General features: G+C 44.5%; 1 protein-coding gene across 1 annotated transcript; it reads left to right on the top strand.

Annotated features, from left to right (window-relative positions):
* The first annotated feature begins 405 nt into the window (after positions 1-405).
* Positions 406-3951, top strand: LOC113339610. The gene is made up of 8 exons (XM_026584851.1): positions 406-1030; positions 1092-1463; positions 1566-1951; positions 2228-2445; positions 2614-2697; positions 2755-3078; positions 3168-3267; positions 3349-3951. Exons 1-8 carry the CDS (start codon positions 406-408, stop codon positions 3949-3951), a joined length of 2712 nt encoding a protein of 903 aa, XP_026440636.1.
* Positions 3952-13167: the final 9216 nt, after the last annotated feature.

Raw genomic sequence — 13167 nt, 5'->3', positions numbered from 1 at the left:
AGCTGCTGCAATTCATTCTCGCGAAATCTCCCAACTGCGGCTGACATACAGACCCTTCAGTATGTGTTATTCCAAAACTTGAAATGACTCCATTTACTGAAAGTACTAGACCAATTTTCCTGAGTTAATACTGGATGTCTGATTATGGGTTTGTGTGGCATGATTATCGGTTTGTATGAGGGAAATTGCATATTGCCTGTTTCATCTGTTATTACCATGTTTGTCCATATAAATTTTTTATGTTTCAAATGGTGCTGAATTTATTGGTAATTTCAAGACTTGTATGTCTAAATTGTCAAGTTAGGGGATAACTATTATTTTGAAATGAAACATATTTATTAGTTAATGCTAAGCTTGTATTTCTGAATTGATTTATCAGTTTTTGCTTTCATTGGAGTGCAATTGATGGATCTACTGGTCTCTTTGCGTTTCAGAATGGATAAATCCTGGATGAGTACTGATAGAACGAAGAAACGTTATAGAGAAGGAGTTGCGGCGTTTCTGCGGTATGCTGTCAACCATCTCAAGGAGGAGGGTGAGACATATGATGAATTTCTTATGTTGTGTCCGTGTAAAAATTGTTTAAATCTCTGTGCATGCTCCGTTGGCGACGTAGAAGATCATTTATTCGTAAATGGAATCGATCAAACGTATACTATTTGGAATAAGCATGGGGAAAAGGATGAGGCAATAACTAGTAGTAAGCCAGTTAACGTCAACAATGGTATGCACGCTGAATTTGAAATGGGAACTCCCACTGATGCTCCAGACGAAGATTTTGGAATGGGAACTCCCACTGATGCTCCAGACACTATAGATATGATGCAGGCTGCAGAAGAGTTCGCAGATGACCCTATAAAGTTTAAAAAGTTACTTGAAAATGCTGAAAAGCCCTTATACGAAGGATGTCCCAACTTCACAAAGTTGTCTGCAATTGTGCAGTTGTTTAAGTTGAAGAGTAAGCACGGTGCATCAGACATGTTTTTTAATGAATTGTTACCCTTGTTAAAGGACATGCTTCCCAAAGAAGGTAATTTAATGGCGAGGAGTACATATCAGGCAAAAAAATATATTGAAATCAATGGGTTCAGGGTACACAAAGATACATGCATGTATCAACAACTGCATTCTTTATTGGAATGAGTACAAGGATGAAAAAGTGTGTCCTACTTGTAAAGAACCCAGATGGAAAGTTGACAGGGATGGTAAAGTTTACGAGAATGTTCCAGCAAAGGTATTGTGGTACTTCGACATCATCCCAAGATTTCAGCGGCTGTTTCAATCGAAGCACACAGCAAAAGATTTGATATGGCACGATACCACTAGAAACAAAGACGGTGTTTTACGTCATCCGGCAGACTCACATGCTTGGAGAGAGATAGATAACAATTTCCCAGAAATTAAAGGTGATCCAAGAAATCTGCGGTTAGCTGTTTCGGCTGATGGAGTTGATGTAAACACAGGCACCAAACATCACAGTGTATGGCCAGTTTTGGTTGTGATTTACAACCTTCCACCGGGGCTGTGTATGAAGAGAAAGTTCATCATGTTGTCGTTACTTATAGATGGTGCGCCTGGAAACAACATCGATGTCTTTTTAGAACCTCTTGTTAAAGATTTTCAATTCTTATTTGAGAAGGGAAAGAGAACATGGGATGCATATTCCCAAGAAATGTTTACTCTACGTGCAGTTGTTTTGTGGACGATAAACGATTATCCTGCTCTTGGTACACTATGTGGTTGTCGCTACGCTGGATATCATGGTTGTGTGGTGTGTCGTAAAAAAACGCACAGTATTAGGCTTCATGACTCAAACAAGAATGTTTATGTTGGTTATAGAAGATTTTTACCCTATGAGCATCCGTTCAGAAGGCAGAAGGGGGCATTTGGCGGAAAACAAGAGCGGGAGACTGCTCCAGAACCAATGACCGGGGAAGAAATATATGAGGAGGTAAAATGTATAAAGAATTCATGGGGAAAGAAGGGGACGAATACTCAAGGGGAAGACGTGCAGGCTACACCTGGAAAAGGTGGAAAGATGAAGCGCATCGGAAAAACGAAAATTGAGCGCATCAGAAAAATATCAAAAGAAGTCGATAGGTCAGGTGAGGAAGAGGAAGGCAGGGAAACCACTTACTGGAGCAAGTACAACATATGGCAGCGACTACTTAGATATTGGCGCTATAATGATGTCCAACATTGTATTGATTTCATGCATGTCGAAAAGAATGTGGGACAAAGTCTTGTTGGAACGTTGCTGCACAACGGGAATACAAAAGATGGATTAAACGCCAGAAAGGATTTGGTGCGTTTGGGGTTAAAATCGGAGTTACACCCTAAGACAGATGACAAAGGAACGATACTTCCCGCAGCATGTTATACATTAACTACGGAAGAAAAAGACATATTCTTGGAGACACTATCCGAGTTAAGAGTTCCAGAAGGGTATTGTTCGGATTTTTCCACCCTTGTGAACCTAAAAGAGCGTAATCTGATCGGACTCAAATCACATGATTACCATATGCTTATGCAACAATTTTTGCCCGTCGCTATTCGATTAATTATGCCTACACCTGTGAGATATGCTATTATCAGGTTTTGTTTCTTTTTCAGATCAATATCTGCCAAAGAAATCATGGTGGAAGAGCTAGATAAATTGCAAGAGGATCTCTGTGTGACGTTATGCTTACTAGAGAAGTATTTTCTTCCATCCTTCTTTGACATCATGATTCATTTAACTGTACATCTTACCAGGGAAGTGAAGTTATGCGGTCCGGTTTGCTTTCGATGGATGTATCCTTTCGAAAGGTGTATGAAGGTTATAAAGGGGCATGTGCGAAACAAGAATCAACCTTGTGGATGCATTGCCGAAGAGAATGTTGCAGAAGAGACGATTGAGATATATTGTGAGTACCATAAAAGCATCAGGACAATTGGTATTCCACTAGATAGGCATAATACATCTCAGGAGGGAGAACCGTTATCAGCTGAAGAGCCGTGTATAGCTACCCCTGAACAGTTGAGACAAGCACATTTCTATGTAATGCAGAACACGCCTGAAATTGAGCCTTACATAGAGTAAGTATTAATTTGTTTTTTTTTCCTGTTTTTTTTCCTGTTTTTTTTTTGTACAAAGTATAATAACATTTGGTTATTGTACATACCAGCCGACACAAGCTATATTTGGAAACTAACTATTCTACTAAAAAGCGAGCATGGCTAGAGAAAGAGCACTCTAACACTTTTGGCGCTTGGTTAAAAAATGAGGTAATAGGTCATAGAAAAAGTGTCTTGTTTGATGTGTTATATTCCTTTAAACTCAAGGTTCATCCTAATAATGAATTTCAGGTTGAAAAAGAGTTGGCAGACGACAGAGAAAGTATCTCAGAGAACTTAAGATGGATATCACACGGCCCGCTCTACGAGGTAACGAAATACACTGTATATCGCATCAATGGATATCTATTCCGCACAAGATCCCGTGATGGTAGAATTCACCAGAATAGTGGGGTTAGCGTTGCAGCAAATGACATGCACATATCTAGAGATGATGATGTTACATATGGTAAAGCCTCTTATTATGGTGTCTTGCAAGAGATATGGGAGTTAGATTACTGTGAAAGAAAAGTTCATCTGTTCAAGTGCAATTGGGTTGATAATAAACGTGGGGTCAAAAGAGATGCTCTTGGCTACAAGATTGTTGACCTTACTATGTTGGGATACAAAAATGATCCTTTTATTTTAGCCTCACAAGCTAAGCAGGTATTTTATGTCAAAGACCAGTTAGATAAGAAAAAGTCTATTGTTTTTGTGACACCTCCCAAAAATTATAGAGATGACGATGGCAACGATGAGGAATTCAGTACAGTAATCTTTTCTGCGAATGATAATATCTTGCCGTCTGTAGATCCACAAGACTTGGGTAAAGAATCCCGAAATGATTACTTCTGAACTGACTGCCGAGGTTTACTTATACGCAAGCCAAAATGACACACTCCCGCAGGTACATCGCTTTATTTCCTTTAATCTGTGGTTATTCGGTTAGTGACATGATATTGAAAGAACGATAAAGATGGAACTTATGTTTAATCCTGTTCCTTAGCATGCTTTCTGTATGTTTGCGTGCTTTATTCTTTATAAAATGAATAACATCATTTTATCCGTGTCTCATATGGAACTTCAATTGAAATTTCTACTACTGTACTTTACAACTTGCTACTCTGGTCACTTTTAAATAGATATCCAAGAGAATGAGAGTTGGTATGTTTTTGTCCTATTGCTTGAATATATTTATGGGCACATGCACTATAACTACATGTTGTACTTGTATTTCAGAAATCTTTTATACACTTCATAACATTACTCAAAGCATATGGTGAAATTGAATTCCAAGTACCCAAATTAGATTCGTAACCCTGTAGATATATGATGGAAACTCCAGTTCATTAACCACAAAAAAAAACATTTAAAATGATGGTGCTAAAGGTCTTATGGTTCTCAATTTTATGGTGAAAGCATTTGGGGGCGGACTGATGCTTTTTCCTAAGTGAATTGCATGGAGCGGTTCACTTGCTTGTGTGAGGAGTTTGTATTGTGTAGCCTGTGAAGAATAGTGAATTTTAATCTCATTTTCCTTGTTCCAATTTAACCCTCAACCGTTTTGAATACCATACTTGACAGGGTTTTTCCCATATCTTGTGAAAGTCCTCTTTGTAAGAAGTCTTGACCACAATTTATGTTGAGTTGGGCTGACACCTTGTATTAATTGTTGTGCCTCGTTCTTTCTTCCTTGTTTTTTTTGAACTCAGAACCCTATTTTCCTGTTGCAGGTTCGTTGTGGCTATTCAACACTCTACATTGTCCCTGAGCTTTGACGAAGTCATTTTTATGCCATCAGATGCCTCTATAAGTTTGACACTCGAATTGTAGGACACGAACTCTGCATCTAAAACATCAAGAATTTGATTATGGGATTGTTTTGTCTTGTTATATAAAGAGCAAAAGAAATGCATTCCTACTGCAATCGTAGTTTTGGAGTGGCTGGCTCCAAAATCAATTTGATGTAATATTTTTGTTTTTTTCTTTTGGAAAGAGGTAAATAAAAAATATTGGTTGTAGATCTAAATTTTTTCATTAAATATATTGGCTAAAAATATAAAGCTTTTGTGAATTGATAAGTTAAACAGGTTTGGTTGGTCTCACAGATGGCTCCTGTCGTTTGCAGTCCCTTCTAGATTTGTATGAAAAGTTTAAGATATGGTTTCCTATTTTGGATTTTGGCATGGTTATATATCGGGAATTTTGGGAGAAAGTAACACAACAGAACTCCACTATACATGTTTTATTTTCACAAAACACCCGGCTGCACCCGCTGTATTGCAATTACCTTGGAAGCCACAATCACTTGTAATGTATCCTTCTATACACCAGAGCTTGAGGTTTCTTTATTGCAGTGAACATGCATAAACATTACCCTAGCATATGTTGCTTGAAAATTAAGCATACTAGGAGCATTTGGCCTAGAAAAGACTCAGTAACAACCATGGCTAGTACTTTAAAAGTTAAAATTCAATCTCATGTGTCTAATGGATCCGACGCTATGTTCACAATTTTTTTTTCGTGTAGCCATATCATAATCCTCCCAAAAAAAAATATGGAGTAACCATATGTCAATCTTTTGTCATGTTTGATATAATGTGTCAATTCCTTAGTATATGCGTGTCTAATAAACCAGATATTATGGACACATAAACAAACCAATGTGGCTAAATAAATCCTCTTTCCGTCACAGTCTAAAAGGTGTGTCTATTGTCATCCGACACTTTTGACACATACAAAATTATTTAATGTGGCCATATACGCATCTATGGCTACATGTGATTGGATTAAACTGAAAACCATGACCAAACGATACCCTATGGATACAGTTGATGGGTTTAGGAATAAACCCATGACTAAATGGTGCACTATGGCTACATGGTAAAACAAAATGTGGCTATAGTTATACTGATGACCAATAGCCACACAAATAACCTGAAACGTGGCTGGACTGTACACTAAAAAACGTGGCCTATGTGAAGGTTTGTACTAGTGGCCGAGGTGCTAGCGTCGGGGGTGTTGGAGGAGTTTCTAATCGGCTTTGGAGGGAGTGACTCACGCGGAAGCAACTCTGTCAGGTATTTGAGGAAGATGAGTACTTCTTTCTGTGTCGGAACCATATCTGTCTGGGCTATAGCAAGAACCTCATGTCGTTCCATCAAATCAGCGATGGTGATATAGGGTCGGCTTCCTCTGGTTCCTATGGTTCCTATGGTTTCTCGTCCCGTTGGTGGGGTAGTTGGAGTCTTAGTGGCAGTTGGAGGTGTCATGCTTGATGAAGCGTTAGGAGCGGTAGCGGCAGCTCTGGCCCTGGTGACTGGTGGCGTAACGCCTGAAGGAGCGCTTTCATTACTGCCGGGATTAGCAAGTTGCGCAGGGACATTAGAGGCGGCAGCGGCTCTGGCCTTAATGATCGGCGGTGTTACACCTGAAGGAGTGGTTTCGGTAATACTGGGGTTAGTAGGTGGCGTAGTGATGCTGTTGGAAGTAGTGTTAACACCAGGGACAGATTTTGCATTGGTGTTCTCGACAGTTGATCCGGATCTGAGTTCCACCATGTTGGAGTTAGAAGTGAAAGGTGATATCGGAAATTTGGATATCGATATTGCAACCGAGAGATTGATCTCCCACTATGGTCGCTAATTGTTTGAGGGTGAAAACGGTTTCTGCTGATTTTGGTAATTTCGGGTGTGTGGGTGAGAAACGAATTTAAACCCTAAACAATGTACTGCAAGGGAGTAATTTAGATTCGAGAGATCAATCTGTACAAATCCGGCCTAAAGAAAAAAAATGGTCGTTCCAGACTTGCTTCGGTCATAAAGTGAAGGAGAAGGGTTGGTTTTGGGGAGGGAAGCGAAGAAAGTGCTGAGACTAGAATAGTTGATTCTGGAAGAGTAGTTGTTTTCTACGACTTGTATCAGAAATTGGGAAGCTAACAGATGGAAAACTAGCAAATGTTTTCTGAGTGTTGTATGCTCCTGACCTGAACTTGTTGTTCGGTGGAAATAGGTAATGCCTATTTACACAAGTCGAAGTGAAACGTACTCTGGTCTCATTAAGAAATGGAAAATGGGTGAGTAAATGGGAGGAGGTGGTAACCGGTAACGCCTGGAATTGATGTTCCATAAAAGAAAGCGTTTCACCATTACTCCCTGTATTTACTAACCGCCTCATCCTTATGATACTTTCTTATAACGGGCGTAGTGTACGCCGCACGCTGTAAAACGCCAAACTAATACCCAATGAGCATTCCCTAGTTTGTGACATGCGTTGATGTCTCGAGTGTTTTCATGGAAAACATGTAGCATGTTGTTGTCGTCTGGCAAGTCGAGTTTGGGAGACTTGCTGGCTCGGTGACCTTCGACGGTCGAGATTTTGCATCCTAAGAGGAAAGGTAGCCGTTGATTATTGCAACCCTTCGTTTGGTAGCCAGTGGCATGAAAGCATGCTCGGTATGGCTTTAATATGGCTTGGTTTAGGCGCGACCAAAAGTTAGGATTTTGGCTTTGTTTAGGCGCGACCAAACTAGGGCCAAAAGTTTTCATGCGTTAGCTGGTAACCTTAGACGGCTAAGATCTTCATCTTAGATGAAAAGGTGGTAGTTGATCGTTGAAGGCCTTCATTTTGGCATCCGCATAGGGAAGGCCGGTATGGCGTGGCGCGGCAAGGTGGTTGGCATGCCATTGGCACATGTGGCATGGCATGCCTTTGCACGGTTTGGAGTGTCCAAAACTAGGGTTTGGGGCCAAAGGTTATCGTGCGTTGTTTGGCAACCTTGGACGGCTAGGATTTGCATCTAGGATTGAAGGGTGGTCGCTGATCATCGCACGCCTTCGTTTTGGTAGCCGCATGGGGAAGGCTGGCATGGTATAGCGCGACAAGGTGGTTGGCATGCCATTGGCACATGTGGCATGGCATGCCTTGGCACGGTTTGGCGTGGCAAAAACTAGGGTATTGGGAAAAAGGTTACCATGCGTTGTCTAGCGACCTTGGACGGCTAAGATTTTCATCTAGGATTGAAGGGTGGTCGTTGATCGTCGCATGCCTTCATTTTGGTAGTTGCATACGGAAGGCCGGCATGGTATTGCGCGGCAAGGCGGTTGGCATGCCACTGGCACATGTGGCATGGCATGCCTTGGCACGGTTAGGTGTGGCCAAAACTAGGGTTTTGGGACAAAGGTTAACATGCGTTGTTTGGCAACCTTGGACGACTAGGATTTGCATCTAGGATTGAAGGGTGGTCGTTGATCGTCGCACGCCTTCGTTTTGGTAGCCGCATAGGGAAGGCCGGCATGGTAGGGCCAAGGAAAATGGCGCGCACGGCTTTGCATAGTGGGTCCAAGGGTTTGGACGGCTTGGCATGGTGGGGCCAAGGCAGAATGGTGCGAACGGCTTGGCATAGTGGGTCCAAGGCATAATGGTGCGGACGGCTTGGCATAGTGGGGACAAGGCAGAATGGTGATGATGGCTTGGCATAGTGGGGCTAAGGGTTTGGACGACTTGGCATGGTAGAGCCAAGGGTTTGCCATGCGTTAGCTGGTAACCTTGGACGGCTAACATTTGCATCTTAGATGAAAAGGTGGTCGTTGATCGTTGCAGGACTTCGTTTTGGCATCCGCATAGGGAAGGAAGGTATGGCGTGGCGTGGCAAGGTGGTTGGCATGCCATTGGCACATGTGGCATGGTATGCCTTGGCACGGTTTGGCGTGGCCAAAACTAGGGTTTGGGTCCAAAGGTTACCGTGCGTTGTTTGGAAACCTTGGACGGCTAGGATTTGCATCTATGATTGAAGGGTGGACGTTGATCGTCGCACGCTTTCGTTTTGGTAGCCTCATAGGGAAGGCTGGCGTGGTATGGCGCGGCAAGGTGGTTGGCATGCCATTGGCACATGTGGCATGGCATGCCTTGGCACAGTTTGGCGTGTCATGCCTTGGCATGGTTTGGCGTGGCCAAAACTAGGGATTTGGGCCAAAGGTTACCATGCGTTGTCGGGCGACCTTGGACGGCTAGGATTTGCATCTAGGATTGAAGGGTGGTCGTTGATCGTCGCACGCCTTCGTTTTGGTAGCCGCATAGGGAAGGTCGACATGGTATGGCGCGACAAGGTGGTTGGCAAGCCATTGGCACATGTGGCATGGCATGCCTTGGCGAGGTTTGGTGTGGCCAAAACTAGGGTGTTGGGCTAAAGGTTACCATGCGTTGTCTGGCGACCTTGGAGGGTTAGGATTTGCATCTAGGATTGAAGGGTTGCGTTGATCGTCGCACGTCTTCGTTTTGGTAGCCTCATAGGGAAGGCCGACATGGTAGGGTCAAGGCAAATGGCGTGGACGACTTGGCATAGTGGGGCCAAGGGTTTGGACGGCTTGGCATGGTGGGGCCAAGGCAGAATGGTGCGAACGGCTTGGCATCGTGGGGCCAAGGCAGAATGGTGCGGACGGCTTGGCATAGTGGGGCCAAGGCAGAATGGTGTGGATGGCTTGGCATAGTGGGGCTAAGGGTTTGGACGACTTGGCATGGTAGGGACAAGGGTTTGGCATGCCATTGGCGCATGGTGCGGACAGCATGGCTAGGGACAAGGGTTTGGCATCCCATTGGCTCTGGACGAGAAGTTGGTGAATTATACCAACTTCTCTGATATACCATTGATAAATGTGAGATATACCAACTTCTTGGAGGCGTTTCTAATCGGCTTTGGAGGGCGTGACTCACGCGGCAACACCTCTATCAGGGCTTTGAGGAAGACGAGTACTTCTTTCTGTGTCGAAACCATATCCGTATGGGCTCTAGCAAGAACCTCATGTCGTTCCATCAAATCAGCGATGGTGATATAGGGTCGGCTTCCTCTGGTTCCTCCGGTTTCTCGTCCCGTTGGTGGGGTAGTTGGAATCTTAGTGGAAGTTGGAGGTGCCATGCTTGATGAAGCGTTAGGAGCGGTAGCGGCATCTCTGGCCCTGGTGACTGGTGGCATAACGCCTGAAGGAGCGCTTTCATTACTGCCGGGATTAGCAAGTTGCGCAGGGACATTAGAGGCGGCAGCGGCTCTGGCCTTAATGATCGGCGGTGTTACACCTGAAGGAGTGGTTTCGGTAATACTGGGGTTAGTAGGTGGCGTAGTGATGCTGTTGGAAGTAGTTTTAACACCAGGGACAGATTTTGCGTTGGTGTTCTCGACAGCTGATCCGGATCTGAGTTCCCCCATGTTGGAGTTAGAAGTGAAAAGTGATATCGGAAATTTGGATATCGATATTGCAACCGAGAGATTGATCTCCCACTATGGTCGCTAATTGTTTGAGGGTGAAAACGGTTTCTGCTGATTTTGGTAATTTCGGGTGTGTGGGAGAGAAACGAATTTAAACCCTAAACAATGTACTGCAAGGGAGTAATTTAGATTCGAGAGATCAATCTGTACAAATCCGGCCTAAAGAAAAAAAATGGTCGTTCCAGACTTGCTTCGGTCATAAAGTGAAGGAGAAGGGTTGGTTTTGGGGAGGGAAGCGAAGAAAGTGTTGACACCAGAATAGTTGATTCTGGAAGAGTATTTGTTTTCTACGACTTGTATCAGAAAGTGGGAAGCTAACAGATGGAAAGCTAGCAAATGTTTTCTGAGTGTTGTATGCTCCTGACCTGAACTTGTTGTTCGATGGAAATAGGTAATGCCTATTTACACAAGTCGAAGTGAAACGTACTCTGGTCTCATTAAGAAATGGAAAACGGGTGAGTAAATGGCAGGAGGTGGTAACCGGTAACGCCTGGAATTGATGTTCTATAAAAGAAAGTGTTTCACCATTACTTCCTGTATTTACTAACCGCCTCATCCTTATGATACTTTCTTATAACGGACGTAGTGTATGTCGCACGCTGTAAACCGCCAAACTAATACCCAATGAGCATCCCCCAGTTTGTGACATTCGTTGATGTCTCGAGTGTTTTCATGGAAAACATGTAGCATGTTGTTTTCGTCTGGAAAGTCGAGTTTGGGAGACTTGGCGGCTCGGTGACCTTCGACGGTCGAGATTTTGCATCCTAAGAGGAAAGGTATCCCTTGATTATTGCAACCCTTCGTTTGGTAGCCAGTGGCATGAAAGCATGCTCGGTATGGATTTAATATATCCTGGTTTAGGCGCGGCCAAAAGTTAGGGTTTTAGCTTTATTTAAGCGCGACCAAACTAGGGCCAAAAGTTGCCATGCGTTAGCTGGTAACATTGGACGGCTAAGATCTGCATCTTAGATGAAAAGGTGGTCGTTGATCGTTGCAGGCCTTCGTTTTGGCATCCGCATAGGGAAGGTCGGTATGGCGTAGCGCGGCAAGGTGGTTGGCATGACATTGGCACATGTGGCATGGCATGCCTTGGCACGGTTTGGAGTGTCCAAAACTAGGGTTTGGGGCTAAAGGTTATCGTGCGTTGTTTGGCAACCTTGGACGTCTAGGATTTGCATTTAGGATTGAAGGGTGGTCGTTGATCGTCGCACGCCTTCGTTTTGGTAGTCGCATGGGGAAGGCTGGCATGGTATGGCGCGGCAAGGTGGTTGGCATGCCATTGGCACATGTGGCATGACATGCCTTGGCATGGCCAAAACTAGGGTTTTGGGCCAAAGTTTGCCATGCGTTGTCTGGCGACCTTGGACGGCTAAGATTTGCATCTAGGATTGAAGGGTGGCCTTTGATCATCGCACGCCTTCGTTTTGGTAGCTACATACGGAAGGCCGGCATGGTATGGCGCGGCAAGGAGGTTGGCATGCCACTGGCACATGTGGCAGGGCATGCCTTGGCGCGGTTTGGTGTGGCCAAAACTAGGGTTTTGGGCCAAAGGTTACCATGCGTTGTCTGGTGACCTTGGACGGATAGGATTTGCATCTAGGATTGAAGGGTGATCATTGATGGTCGCACTTTCGTTTTGGTAGACGCATAGGGAAGGCCGGCATGGTAGGGCCAAGACAAATGGCGCGCACGGCTTGGCATAGTGGGTCCAAGGGATTGGACGGCTTGGCATGGTGGGGCCAAGGCAGAATGGTGCGAACGGCTTGGCATAGTGGGGCCAAGGCAGAATGGTGCGGACGGCTTGGCATAGTGGGGCCAAGGAAGAATGGTGCCGATGGCTTGGCATAGTGGGGACAAGGGTTTGGACGGCTTGGCATGGTAGGGCCAAGGGTTTGGCATGCCATTGGCGCATGGTGCGGCCAGCATGGATAGGGCCAAGGGTTTGGCATGCCATTGGCGCATGGTGCGGCCAACGTGGTTTGCCATTGGCACAGTGGTGCGGCTGGCATGGTTGGCATGCCTTGGCGTGCAGATATGGCTGGCATGGTTTGCCATTGGCACAGTGGTGTGGCTTCCAGGGTTGGCATGCCTTGGCGCGAAGGTGTAGCTGGCATGGTTTTCCATTGGCACAGTGGTGCGGATGGCATGGTTGGCATGCCTTGGCGCGGAGATGTGGCTGGCATGGTTTGTCATTGGCACAGTGGTGTGACTGGCATGGTTGGCATGCCTTGGCGCGAAGATGTGGCTGGCATGGTTTGCCATTGGCACAGTGGTGCGGATGACATGGTTGGCATGCCATGGCGGAAAGATGTGGCTGGCATGGTTTGCCATTGGCACAGTGGTGCGGCTGACATGGTTGGCATGCCTTGGCGCGGTATCATGAGAATTAGGATTTGGCATGGATGATGTTAGTCAATATTAAGGGTTTTGTCGTGGAACATGACCCATGTAAAAAAAAAGTACCCCGGTAATTCTTACGTAGGCATGCTGATTGATTCAATAAATGTGTTAATGGTCATAGTGACGTCATGTAGGATGTACAGTTTTACGATTTTAACCCTACGCTAAAAACCACCATCAGCAATAGGGTAATACATAGTGGATGACAACTAATAGATCTCTTATTTTCGGAATCATTGTGCGTTACAGTCGCTCATGTACATTCGTTCAACTTCGCACACTTTACACTTCGCACAGATCATCACACTTTACTCGTGACTATGCTGACATCATTAAATATGTCATCCTATTTTTAATATGTGCGACTGTCTTTGTTTACATTAGATGACCTTTACTTCGCATACATAATG

Source organism: Papaver somniferum, unplaced genomic scaffold (genome assembly GCF_003573695.1).
Source record: "Papaver somniferum cultivar HN1 unplaced genomic scaffold, ASM357369v1 unplaced-scaffold_21, whole genome shotgun sequence".
Taxonomy (NCBI): domain Eukaryota; kingdom Viridiplantae; phylum Streptophyta; class Magnoliopsida; order Ranunculales; family Papaveraceae; genus Papaver; species Papaver somniferum.
Note: the sequence above shows the minus strand (reverse complement) of the source record. Positions and strands in the feature narration are given on the sequence as shown.